The 13,465-nt window shown below is 38.6% G+C and overlaps 1 protein-coding gene across 9 annotated transcripts in view; it reads left to right on the forward strand.

Annotated features, from left to right (window-relative positions):
- The window catches only part of acap3b (ArfGAP with coiled-coil, ankyrin repeat and PH domains 3b), a 58,688-nt gene that overhangs the window by 26,882 nt on the left and 18,341 nt on the right, over positions 1–13,465 (forward strand). For 8 of the 9 annotated variants that reach the window (XR_005233064.1, XR_005233067.1, XR_005233065.1 and 5 more), the window contains exons 3-10: positions 3,852–3,971; positions 4,745–4,798; positions 9,085–9,143; positions 10,053–10,236; positions 10,397–10,441; positions 10,555–10,650; positions 10,754–10,828; positions 11,875–11,886. Coding sequence is in view for 5 of the 9 variants with exons in the window: in XM_037975199.1 (XP_037831127.1) it covers positions 3,852–3,971; positions 4,745–4,798; positions 9,085–9,143; positions 10,053–10,236; positions 10,397–10,441; positions 10,555–10,650; positions 10,754–10,828; positions 11,875–11,886 (645 nt within the window). In the remaining 4 variants the exon portion in view is untranslated. The remainder of the gene's footprint in view (positions 1–3,851; positions 3,972–4,744; positions 4,799–9,084; positions 9,144–10,052; positions 10,237–10,396; positions 10,442–10,554; positions 10,651–10,753; positions 10,829–11,874; positions 11,887–13,465) is intronic. The other variant, XR_005233066.1, reaches the window with a different exon arrangement.

Below are 13,465 nucleotides of genomic sequence, written 5' to 3' on the forward strand. Positions count from 1 at the left end.
CACACACACACACACACACACACACACACACACACACACACACACACACACACACACACACACATTCATATGCCTGTGATGGTACACAGGAGGAAACACTGGTTAATGTCACAGAGAAAGCTTTATGATGTGTATTTCAAACATCTGACACAGTTCAACCTGTAATCGAAGAATGGGACGCTTCCTGCAAGCAACACAACAGCTTCTCACAAATCATTTGTAAAATGTGGAGGTCGTTTACTAAATATACTACCTTCATATATCACATTTCTAAGGTTTTATCTAATAAAAAGACCATCTTAAGGGGGTTCCTTCAGAAGGTTGCAATAAAAAAAATAATCTTGCACATATTTTTCAGGAAAAGTCTGTTTTATTTTTCATTATGTTAGTTTGTGAAAGGTCTGTAATGCTAAAAATTCATTTGCATAGAGAGTTCACTTTGTGAGGAAGATTAGCAGGGATGGATGCCTAACTGAGATAAAGCTTCCTCAGCTAAACTAATAAACTTAAAAGCCAGTTTATGAGACAATGTTTTTCTAGTTTAGTGTGACTGTAGTTTTCTGTATCTAAAGATTAATTTTGGACACGTCTTAAAAGTGTCAAACTCTTCATTTTTACTGTAGCTCGTCCAACAGATAAACACCCATCATCGTTGGCTCGGCTTAAACTGATAAAATTGCGAGGTGGTACTGAGATATTTTCTTCATATTGCAGCCTATGATTCTGAAACAAAGATGCGGCAGCTCTCTCTTAAATCAGCAAGCAAACAGGAAATAAAAATAAGCACATCAGTGGATTATTCCTGCAGGCATTCAGGTCAGGACCCTCTGCTGAACTCTGAACTCATTTGAGCACCGCCAACAGATTAAAAGGGTCAAAGTGGAGAGGTTTGAGAGGCTTCCGTCGGGGTTATTTGTTTTGCTCAGCAGGCTCTCTGAGTTTGCACTGAAGCCCTCTGTTCTGACAGCAGCCATGGCTTGTAGTGGAGGACAGAAACGAGATTCATGAAAGCTGAAAATCTCTGACAAGTGAGAAAACATTCCCAGCTTTCTGCTACAGCAGCTTGTTAGTGAACTAAAATTAGGGACTATTACAGTGCAGTGTCTTTTTTTCTCCTTGTTATTATTTAACTGGTTCTTTACTAACGATGAAAGCATGCACAGTGTAATGGGCTGCTTTTGATTTTGGTCCAACCTTTCAACGCCTCGGTTTCCTGCAGAGACTCTGTGAGCGTTCTGGTCATTTAACCCTGCAGGGCGTGTCAGGCGGCACCAGATGTGACACTTTGGCCTCGAGCGGAACCTTGTTGTTCTTCGAGACCATTTATTAACAAATCCTGACACACATACTGACACTGGAGGGCTCAGTAAAGCACACAATTAGATCAGATTCACATGTTTGTTTGCACATACTGCGTTTCATTAGACCTGCCTTGGCGGAGCGGTGTTATCCCACTCATTTGCGTTTTCTGTGGATTTATCATGCAGATGTTGATGTAAACATGCATTTCTACAATGCATTTAAAGAGGTCTTTCGTACATGAGTGTGCACGTGTTAATGCACACTTCAAGCCAGCAGCTTGTGTTTAGGAGCATTCACGTCGTCTGTCTGCGCACAGTAAATAACTCGCTGCCAGCCTTCCAGTAAAACCACACTCACATAGCGACAACCATGGGAACTCCTGCTCTAAATGAGATAATTAAAAGGCTTTCTGCACTCTCTCTTTAGCAGAACCCCCTGCCTCCTCCTCCATTTACCAACACACACTCACACATGCTCGTGTCTGGATGCTGTTTTACGCACAGCTGCATTAGTGTGGTGGTAATGACAGTGTACAACTTCTCTAACTTATCATATTACCCCCTGAAGTAGGGATGTGCAGCGGCTGCCACCTCATGTGGCGTTCGAGAGCGTTCGTGTAGCACTGTGAGCTGTCTACACCTGGTTCTATATACTTTTGCAATTAGCAGTTTAAGGTTAATGTTTTCTTCGTGTGGCTGCGTGAGAATCCTATCATACGGCATTGGATCTGCAATAAATGACTGTGCTATTTTTACATAATTGCCAAAATTCTCAGAGTTAAATGTGCCCTCTATCCTGTAGTTTCATTTCAAACTTTTTAACATTAACCGCTTTCCTTTTGATTCCAACTACGGAAATAGAAATACAATGAAATGACTGCTGGCGGCCCTAGGTGAGATTGGTGGCGGCCTTCTGTCTAGATGATGATATGTTTTCAGTTAGAAGGTGTATGTTGACCTTACGTTCCCTGCTTTACAATAAAGTAGCCCAGCCTAGAGACAGTGATGACCCCTGGTATAATAATTCAGTATGTTAAACTAATACTTCCAAAGGAAGAAAAACGATAAACATAACACGACTTTCTTTGACGTTTAGGTTCTGATAATTATAACAATTGTCTGTATTTATTTTATCCAGTAACTAAGGATGGCAAAGAGCACCTACCAAAATGGCAGCACAAAGATCTGCCTTGTTAGCATGCAGTGTTACAGTAATATAGCTGCTAGCAGGTAGCTTCATTCATTAGCTCAAACGCATAAGACCTATTTTCTATCTTATACTTTCTCTGACATACTGCGAATAATGATGGCGTGACTTTTTCCTCCCTGTAACAGCAACTTTGTACTGCCTTAGCAGAGACATCACTAAGTTGACTAAAAGCATTTATGCTTGGGGTCATGTTTCAGATCGTGTTTTGAAGGGCAAAGTGTGCAGGGAAAAGAGACATCATTTCTTTTTTAAAAAAAAGCCAGTTGGACAGAAATTTAGTCAGAAAGTGACAAACAGGAGAAGATGTTTGCTCGTGTAGTATGCAGCTTTTTTAGTACGCCATCAAGTTGTCCCTTTAATTAAGTTTCTGAACTAAAAGAATCCGTAGATTCGGTTGTAATTGGTTACATATGTGATGATGTAAAATGGCTTCTGTAATTATGACAAAGCTTGAGGTACTTTGAAAGTTTAGTGAGGCCTATTTTTCAATTAACTATGTTCATTTTAGGCTACTTTGCATTGTTCTGTTGTTTTTCTTGCAGTTTTAGTCACACATTATAAATCAGACTTTTTTTAAAGTGGGGTTGTATGTGGTCCTTCTGAGTAGTTGGTGTCTTATGTTCAGCGTTCAGCAAACAGGGGTCACAGCGACTTTGGAGAATCGGGGAGAAATTGTGAGCAGAAGGTCAGCTGCACAGTATTCAGTTCAGTGGGGTCCATTCAAAAATAAATGTCTGCCATCGCAACCTACTCAAACTTCAAAACCTGGGCTTCTTTCAATAATTACTCCAAACAGATTTTAAAATATTCAAGAAGTGCTACTCTTTCTAACTCTAAGTTTTGTCCAGATGTGGAAACAGCAGTTGAACATGACCGTCTCATCTAGAGGAAGCTCTTATTGATCTCAAATTGATGTTACAGGATTACAAACTATCATTACAAACAGACTAGCTGATTAGCGTTTCAAAATTCAGTTTACCCCTTCTCTGGTATTTCTTATTTTAGGGACTGTGTGGGTGGATGTGTTTGTGAATTCTGCTCTAATCCCAATAGCTCCATGTAGTTATTGGTCTCTGATCATCTCATTCGTTTCATCCTTTTAATTTGCACCCTCATTTGAATACTCATTATGATTTCATAATCCAATGAGGATTATTCCTCATTTATGTGTCTTTTTATATTAAACACGCGACTAGTCAATCTGTCAAGCCGTGTTTGATTTCTATCATCACTGTGGCTAATAATATCCGTGCAGTGTATTGTGTAAAACTCTTTAAATAGGCAGCACTCTTGTCACGTATTAAAAGCGATGTCTTTATTTCCTTTCTGCTTCTCGTTAGTTGGTGAAGCTGTGCAGCGGGATGATCGAGGCCGGCAGGGCCTACGTCAGTGCCAACAAGCTCTTTGTTAACGGCATCAAAGATCTGTCCCAGCAGTGCAAGAAAGAGGAGATGATATCGGTGAGTAAAAAGACGGCTCAGATCACTGACGAATGTCTGAGGACCATTTCTTTCCCCTCATCTGTCTTTATAAACACATTCCAGTGGTTCTGCACATTATTAATATTAGTAAAGTTGTCCAAACAGCAGATGCTGAATTGTCCAGCTGTTGTGTGGATTGCCATATTTAGATGAGAAATGTTTACCGAGAACTTTGTTTAGTTTAGTAAAATATTTAAACTATTTCCAGTCAGTATAAGTGACCCCCAGGAAACAACAAATACACACTTTTTTTCAATGTCAAAAAAACAACAACATATTGGCATTCACTCAGTTTTCTTTCGTTTGCTCGTGTGTTTCTTTTGCAAACTACTTCTGCATACTTTGTTATTTCTGCCATTTATATATCAGAACATTCAGCTCATTCAGGACATGGGTGCTATAACTTTTCCTTTTTGTAATTTTTTAAACTATTTACCTTTATTTACAAATATTTTCATCATAAAAATTCATTGAGATCTTTCAAATTCCTTCTAAAACGTTGCTTTATCTTTAAATCCCATTTGTTATATTTGCTCTGTTTTAGTCTTCTTTTGCTACTTTTATCTTTCAGCTAATGTTCTGCTTCCTTAAGCTTCAACAACTCAGATTCAGCTTCTTCAGCAGCATTTCAAATGTCTCTCGTTCAAACAGTTTCTTATCACGAGAAAAGGATGACTGCAGTAAATCAACGCAGAGACGATCTCTAATCATACTGTGCATGTGTCTTTGTGTGTGTGTTGGAAACATTGCAGGAATGCCTTGAAAAGTGTGGAGAAAGCCTCCAGGAGATTGTCAACTATCACACGGTAAGACAGTAACGCACACACACACACTCACACAGAACTGCTCAGTTTTGACCACAGGCAAGATGTGACATGACGCTCACACATGCCAAGATCTTTCTAACATCTTCCAGAAATCCCCCCTGCCACACACACACATACACACACACACAGGGCCTACTATTACACAACACATCCAAACTAAAGACACACAGTCAAATCCTCAAAGTTCTGGAGAATCTGCCATTCGTTTCGATCACGTGTGTGTGTGAGAAAGAAATCACTTACAAATAGCTAATCTTCACCCACATGACTCCAGAGTGATGTCTCCTTATGACTAAGTGTGACTAAAAAAAGAAATCTGTTCATCTGCTAGGAAGACAATACAGGCGCTGGTATTTTCACATTATAAATATAATTCTTTTAGAGCCTTGTTTTGTCCCTGTCTGGGCAAGTTTTGATTAAATCCTGTGGCTGTGTAAAGAAAGCAATGCAGAAGGAGACAGGAAGTCTTCAAAAGGGACAACAGCCGTCAGTAGCTTTTAAGAGAACAAACATAACTTTTTCTTGGATTTGGACAAACTGTTTTTGCTAAATGCCTTCATAACATCCACGCAAAAAGCTGCTTCTATAAGACAGAGACAAGAGATGTCCTGCTGTTGGAATTACAGGGACGAGTAAGAGACAAAAAATATATCTTTTTGTGTCTGAAAACTGTCAGCTGACAGGATGAAGTTAAAAAAGTTCATAATGGTGAAACATTACCCAGTAATAGTAGCAAGCCACTAGAGTTTTTGAAAAGAAAACTTTAATATCCTGATTAGAAAACTCACTTTAAACATCAGCATCAGTGAAGATAAAACACCAAGTACTGTGATAAACAGCAGCCCTCACTAATACTTGTTCATGCTTTTTTCTACAGATTGAGCTGCTTTTTTATAAAGATAATGAAGGCAACAAACATCATTGCCCTTTCGCCTTTGGCGGCAGGAACAATAATATCACAATCGTGTGTTTTTCTGACACTGTGCAGCCTCATTTTGGGATGTAGATCCTTAACTTTCTGTGTCACAAAACCTGAGAAGCAGCAAACCCCCACGTTGTCACGCAGAGCCACGTAAACTTTCTCTGTTTAGATAAAAGAGCATTAGTAAGAAAACTTTTCTTTATAAATTGGAAACTTTATTGTGAAACTGCCACATTGTTTCTCTGTGGACTAAAACAGCTCTTACACGTCTTACATCTTACAGGAGATCAGGTCGAACCAACAGATCAACATTGCTGCCGACAGAGAAAAGCTGTAAAGGGACATTCCACCTCTCTGATATGTTCACTGTTAAGCTGCAGTTAAACCAGAAACCCTCGCAAACTTTTTTTTTTTTTCCATTTTAAATCCTTGCATCGCACTTTGGTTGTCAAATATCCTGCCGGCGTTTGCTGTGTCTCTTCCCTTCACAGTTTGAGTTTTAAAAGGACATTTCCAGGAACCTGTATGGAAGTTTGTTAGGTTTTTAGATGTATTTGGCACAAGAGGGGATCAACTTTTTTTCTTAACATCTACAGCTGAAACCAGATAGATTTTATCAGTCACAATGATGATTTTTCACAAAAAAAAAAAAAAAAACCTGCCAGATGTGTTTACAGAGCAGTAAGTCACGTGTACAACATCCAATACGATAAAAACTGTTGATCCTCCTTTATTTCTCTGTAATCTGTCTTGTTCTTTTGCTGGGATTTTTATTCCGATCTCTTCTCTGTCGTTTTAAGCCGTTTTAAGGACGGTTCACTGACAGTTCTCTGCCTTTAGAACCGAGTACTGTTCTGCTGGTTCGAGCCCCGTCCCACAGCCCACCACTTTCAGAAAATACAACTTGTTAGGCTAAATGGAGTCAGCCTGTATTCACTGTCCTTGCGCCCTCACTTTCAATCTCTGACTCGCTTTACTTTTGAATGAAGGTGTCCCAGTCCTCCACCACCTCGTCCTGCAGGCGTTAATTAATGGAGTCCTGGCAGAAAGGGAGACAAAGGATGAGACGACGTTAAATCTGTCTGTTGGCAGCTTTCCCCTTCACGTCAGACGCCAAAGAAAGCAATGAGGAGAATCTCCCACCGAACCCTGTGACGAGCAAACATGTTCACTTTCAAACGTTCACAAATCCCGCTGCTAGACTACAAAGGTGGAGAGACGTGCCGAAGGGTTTCAGTTTTGCGTTTTAGCTTTAAAACATTTTCTGTGCAGAGATGGCTGGAAAGCCAACACACGTGATCGCTTCGAAGTCGATTCCTTTTAGTTCTAACAAACGCAGATGATCTTTGACTTAAGCTTGGGTTGGTTTGAGCTTCGGGAAATGGACACGTTTGTCTTAATTGAGTATTAACAAGGCAGTTACAATTAGTGCTTGTAATTAGTACAACTAGTACAAGTAGCTATAAAAGTTATCTTTATATGAGTTATATCATGGGTTTATCTTCTTTTATTCTTTAAAAATCTTTTTAATTTTCTGTTTTTTTCTGGGGGGGTTTTCTGCTGAGTTGCATGGGTTGGCTTTTTTATGTTACTAAAATTAAACAAAACACTTTATTTAATCCAAAAAGATATCTATATTTAAATTGATCAGTGACTTTCTAAGACTTTATTCTTCTTGTATAGCTGTATTAACATACACTTAGCACTTGTGTTTATATAACTTAGTTCTTAAATTATATAAACACCCAGTAAGCATTTAATAAGAACTATTTAGTTTTAAAATGTATTTGATATGAAAAAAAGTCCCATTTCTTTCCTCAGAATTATCTCCACTTGGTATAATTCTGCAGGTCTCCACATTAAACATCACACTTCTGACAAAGAGTGACATAGAAGAAGAAATTATGTCATCAGTTGCTATTAGTAAAAAATACACAACCTGAGTGGTTCATTTTCAGCTTTTACTTCCTAACTGTAACAGTAGGTTGGACAAAAAATAAATAAGAAAGTGTAAGCAGAGTTGGAGATGTGCACTCAGGATCGAAGCTGTGTTTTACTTTCCATTTGATATTCTCAGTTCAGGCTACCTTTGTGGAAGTGTATGACCTTTAACCTCCAACAACACGTCTGTGAGCTCAGACCTGATTCGCTGATGTCATCAGGCCACGCAGGGTCATTATGTGGATGGAGGCTTATTCGTGAACTAAGCCTGTAATCTGCAATGTGTATGTTGAGGATAAATAATGGTTTAATGCACCGGCTTTTAGTATTGATCACTGAATACAGAGTTTTCTGTATGTGGTGTGATGATGGAATCAAATTTTAAGTTTGTGTGTGTGAGGCAGTGAGTGTTGAGATATTCTTAGATGTATTAGCTTCTGTGTGTTTAATACAGGTTAAAAATCTAGAAAAGAAGGGAAAATCATTTTGTGTCCAGCTGGGGTGAAGAGTTGCACGTGCAGCACAGGAAATGGGGCGGAGGGGATGGAGAGAAATCAAAGGATGAGAAGGGAAAGGAAGGAGGAGAAGAAGAGGAAATCCTACAGTTAACAGGAAGAGAAATGTGTGGTTCTGCTGTGTGTGTGTGTGTGTGTGTGTGTGTGTCCTCATCTCTCCTTCCTCTGCCTGCGCTGCCACAGGCATCTGTTCTTGAGATAACCTGAAAGGGTTTATACCGCCATCTTGTGGTGAGATGGAGCTACTACAGATATGTTTTTACACAACCAGTCACACTAGCTGAATCAAAGGCAGTGGGATTTTTTTTTCAATATTATTATTGAATAATTTTTTATCTCTCATCTAAGTTTTCCCAGTTTGGCATCAAAATGTGCAGCGTTCTGGTCTTAACTTCCTCATTTCCAACATCTTTCTCAGTATTTAAGCTGGGGGCTCTGCACCTTTCAGGTTTGAACTGGAAACGTTTACTGGATGAGAAGCTAAATGTCTTCAAAAGTTAAAAAGAAAAAAAGTCTAAATTGATTCACCTTGCTAAGATTACTGCCCTAGATGACTGAGAATCTATACCAGCAGTTCTGAACCTTCTGTACATCATTAAAACACCAAACGTTGGGTCTTGAGATGATCCCTAGATATGAAATTAAATTGAAAAATTATTGCCAATAGCATATTCTAATCATAACTGTTAAAAATGATTAAAAACTGTAGCTATAAATAGAAAACTAATAGTATTATGGTCATTGAAGTCCTTGTTTGTGATTTTATACTTCAATCAATAATATTTAGCTGGAAGTCTCTGCCACTGTTATTTTCTAGGTTGAAAGCTGAAAGAAGTTGAAGCCGCTGATTAACATCCTTGTGTTTATTTTTCCTCTTCTTCATGCAGATTTTGTTTGACCAGGCTCAGAGGTCGATCAAACAGCAGCTTCATATCTTCATTAAAGAGTGAGTATTTCTTCAGAGTTAATGGAGTGGGTTCACCTAGCCGAAGAAAAGGTGTGTTCAGGTTGATTCAGAGGGAAGAAATTAACATTTTATGGTACACTCAAGCAAGATCCAATAAAATATCAGAAAGATTTAATTGTTTTATACACTCAAAAGTAAAAGACATGTAGAATGAACAAAAAATTTGGAAAAAATCCACACAATTTAAAGGTTTTCTTTTAGGATGAGGCAGTTGTATTGTAATTTAATTCATCTAGACTTGGTCAACAGGATCTTCGAGGGAAATGGTTTGTATTATTTGGGTCATTAAATAGTGTGGATTCAAACAAAACTGACAATAAAAAAGGTAAAATATTTGGAGTCCCACATTTCAGTGAAACAAAAACGAATCTTAATGTTTGTGTTACTTTTAATAAATGAATGAAAACAAACTTAAAAGAGGCAGGAGGACGGATGGTATTATACCTGGCATAAGATAGTGTTTTGGTTTATTTAACAATAATTTAACATTAGTTCAACCAGCCTGGTTAAATAAAAAACCAGCTGGAGTAAAGAAATTGAGTGAGTGTTCAAATAAATGTTGACCCAAACCATAAATGTTACTTTGAAACAACTGAAATGCTAAATTTTGACAGAAATCAGCAGAATTGTGTAGAAAGTTGTTAAATGCATTTTTTATTTTTAATTCAAAAATTACTTTTTAAGTGTTAGACTCACATAAAACCATCAGGAGTAAATAATGTAACAAATCACACAAATATGTGCCTGAGTTGTTTTCTGGAGTGTATTAAGTTTCCACATTTAAATAAATCCAGCTGAGGTTTTCTCTGTGTCTCTGTTAGGGTGTGATTTAAACCTCCTGATGTTTAAAGGGCCTCTTTCACTTTGTTTTTGTGCCTCTTGCGTCAGGGATGTTCGTAAGTTCAAGGACACCAAGAAGCAGTTTGACCGAGTGCGTGAGGACATGGAGCTGGCTCAGGTGAAGAACGCACAAGCGCCCAGGAACAAGGTGCACGAGGCGGAGGAGGCCACGCAGGCCCTCGTCCTGAGCCGCAAAGCCTTCAGGCACCTGGCCTTGGACTACGTGCTGCAGGTGAGACGCTTCCTACACACGAGCGGCTTCAGCGTTGCCCAGCAGGGGGCAGTGACACACAGCAGCTGGACCTGTTTATCATCTGTGCTTAAAAACAGTTCATTTCAAACACGCAGACATAAAATCTAAATGTGCTGTTTTTCCTTTGTGTTTACGGCAGATTAATGTCCTTCAGGCCAAGAAGAAGTTTGAAATCCTTGATGCAGTGAGTGACTCGTCACAATCTCTCCGAACTTCTAAAACCAGCCACAGGTGTTGTGTTTGCGTGTGTGCTGCGTGACTATGAACCGTTTTGTTTTCTGGCGGCGCCTCCTGCAGATGCTGTCCTTCATGCGGGCCCAGTACACTTTGTTTCAACAAGGCTTCAACATCTTAGATGAGATCGACCCCTATATGAAAAAACTGGCTGCGCAGGTGAAACAGCTATTACTGTGTCATAAAGCTCAAATAACAGATTGTTTCTGAGGGATGGTTTCCACCTTGAGTGACTCCTTCTGCTGTTTCCTGTTGCGTGCAGCTGGATCAGCTGGTCATCGACTCTGCCGTGGAGAAGAGGGAGCTGGAGCACAAGCATGCTCTCATCCAGCAGAGAGTGAGGCAGCAAACACGACTCAGGCAGCACTGTCACAACACCGCACTCCTTTAAAACCTTGTGATGGGGCACTTTGGTCTTTCCCCTCATCTCTCTTTATCCCCACTATTACTAAACAGATTAAAACAAAACAGTTGCTGTAATCTGCGGATTAATCTCTGGAGTTCAAAATCATCCAGTGTTATTTATTTCACAAGAGATGCTAGAATATTACGAGAAAGTGCTTCAGGATAAACATCCAGCCACGGTCTGTGTTTATACTTAAACATAGATTTGACGCTATTTGCAAATTAAAACTTGGCTTCCAATCTGAAATACTTTATGCAAATACCATCCTAGTGGCAATATTTAGTTTTCCAAGAAGTTATAGCTATCAGCTTTTGTTATCACAATCAGTGAACATTTCAATGAAAATAAACACGATGAACAAAAGTTTATATTCAGAGATTTCTAAATAGTATAATCTTAAGCTGAAATCAAACACTTTCTTTGGTTTTCCAAAGCAGCTACGATGGAATTGTATTATCTTGGGCCGTGGAGTTTCTTCCTCATTCCAATGTAATGCTAAAGCGAGGTTCAAGAGGAAGTGACATTAAAGCACAGAAATCATCCATCTGTTATGAGAGGCGATGCCAAAAACTGCTCTGTTCTTCCGCCTCACTGGATTCTTCCTTTAGATCAATTAAATAACTGAGGGAAGACATCCTGCCAGACGGGCCGAGCAGCTTTGTGCTCCGATGGCTTTTCAAAAAAACATGGCAAACAAAAAAAACTTTCCACGTCTTTTGCTCCTTTGCTTTATTTTTGAATATATTTGACTTTAAATAGAAAAGTGTCACGTTGAATATTCTGGAGCCAAAAAAATCATTTTAATAAGAGCTTAAAACTGTTCCCTGAAGTCATCTGAACATGCTCGTTTATTATCATTAATCCTTATATTTGTACATGTTGTTTTTTTTTTTATGAAAGCAACTGTTTTCTTTTATTAATTCATTTCTTCTTCCTTCTTCTCCATGCTTTCCTTGACCTCATTCTTCCTCCTCCAGACTCTGATGCAGGTAAGGGTTTTTTTTTTTTTTTTCTCGTTCGTTTGTTTATTTTGTTGTTTTTTTTTTTTTTTCTTTTGTCTTTCTGAACTTTAAATTTATGAAAATGCTTCCTGGAGCAAACTGAACAACACCAATCTCCACTTTAAAGGTACTCATTGCAAAATCATATGGACCGGTCGAAAACAATATAATAAGAAACAGAATCTGCACATTTTTCTCAAATCCATTGTTAAAAATTACAGAACTTTAAGCTGTTTGGGAACAAGAAGTCTTACAGTTTTGATGTACTGGTAAATATTTATTCACAGATTTATTGAGTAAAGTCTGCAGATAAAGGTTGAAACTGTAAATTTACCCGTATAGTTGAAGTTTCACAAAAGCTGCGTGTGTCTGAACACCGAGCTCTGTCTTTATGGCGTCCACCGCTCCGCTTGATCCGCTATACCTATTCTTGATAGCTGTCTTACTCGTTCTATTTACTTCTGCGTTTAGCAGCAGATTCGCTCTTATATTTCCACTTAAACGTCGTCTCTGAAATTCTACGCTTGTCTGATTCCACCATATTTGTTTACCTGCACAGACTACAGCCAGCCTGATGTAGGTCAGTCATATGATTCAAGCTTTCACTTCCCTTTCAGTGGATTCAGCCGAGTGCGTTGTTTACATTGAGTGCAAACCCCTATTTCAGAATTGCATATTAGTTTATCTGGAAAACTATTTGGGCAAACTCTAAAAACTGCAGCTTTTGCTGTAGTTCAGGAAAGCCTTTTTGAAGTTTGATTTCGTAGTTTGCAATGAGTTCCTTTAAGGGGTTTGCAGGTTGCGTTTGGAAAACGTAGGTGTTGGGGTGAATCTTATACCTGTAAGCAGAGTTCCTACACAGTTTTAAAGTGTGAAGAAATTTGTTTTTAGTATTTTTCAGGTCTGGAAAAGTGTTGAAAAACACTCTTGCTTCCTATATGAGATGCTAAAAATGATTTATATGAGCAAGAATAGAGCTAGGACATCTATATTTGAGTGACAAACATATTGTGACGCACTTTATAAAATTAGCTAGACTTAAATAGACGCTATACACTATAAGTGCAGATTATTAATCGTATTCTGTTTGAAGCTGGTTGGTCACAGTTTAGCCAAGCCGTAAAATTCAAGTTTATTCATCAAATAAAATGCATTTAAAAATCAATCCTCACTGACCAAAGTTCTGTACTTAAAATAGTAAAAAGGACACAAAAATACCACAAAAATATAAAGAAAACAAGTGCATATTTTAAACACATAAATCAAAAGATAAAAACATTGAAATGAAGGGAAAAATTTCTTCTCCCATACTGAATTAAAAAACGTTATGTCAAGTTGGGTGGCTGAAGGTCGGAGCCAGGATGCTGGCAGAAATAAACTGGTTTATCAACAAAAACAAAAGGCTGACGTGGCATCAAAAAACTAACAAGGAACATTGATGAGCAAATGACCGGAGGCTGGTCTGATAAGTCAGTGGGAACAGGTGAGTGATTACGAATTAGAGACAGGTGTAGACTGGAGTGGCTGGACGACATGGAAAATCCCTGAGAAATAGACAGGGGGCAAA

This window comes from Kryptolebias marmoratus, linkage group LG4 (genome assembly GCF_001649575.2).
Source record: "Kryptolebias marmoratus isolate JLee-2015 linkage group LG4, ASM164957v2, whole genome shotgun sequence".
NCBI lineage: Eukaryota > Metazoa > Chordata > Actinopteri > Cyprinodontiformes > Rivulidae > Kryptolebias > Kryptolebias marmoratus.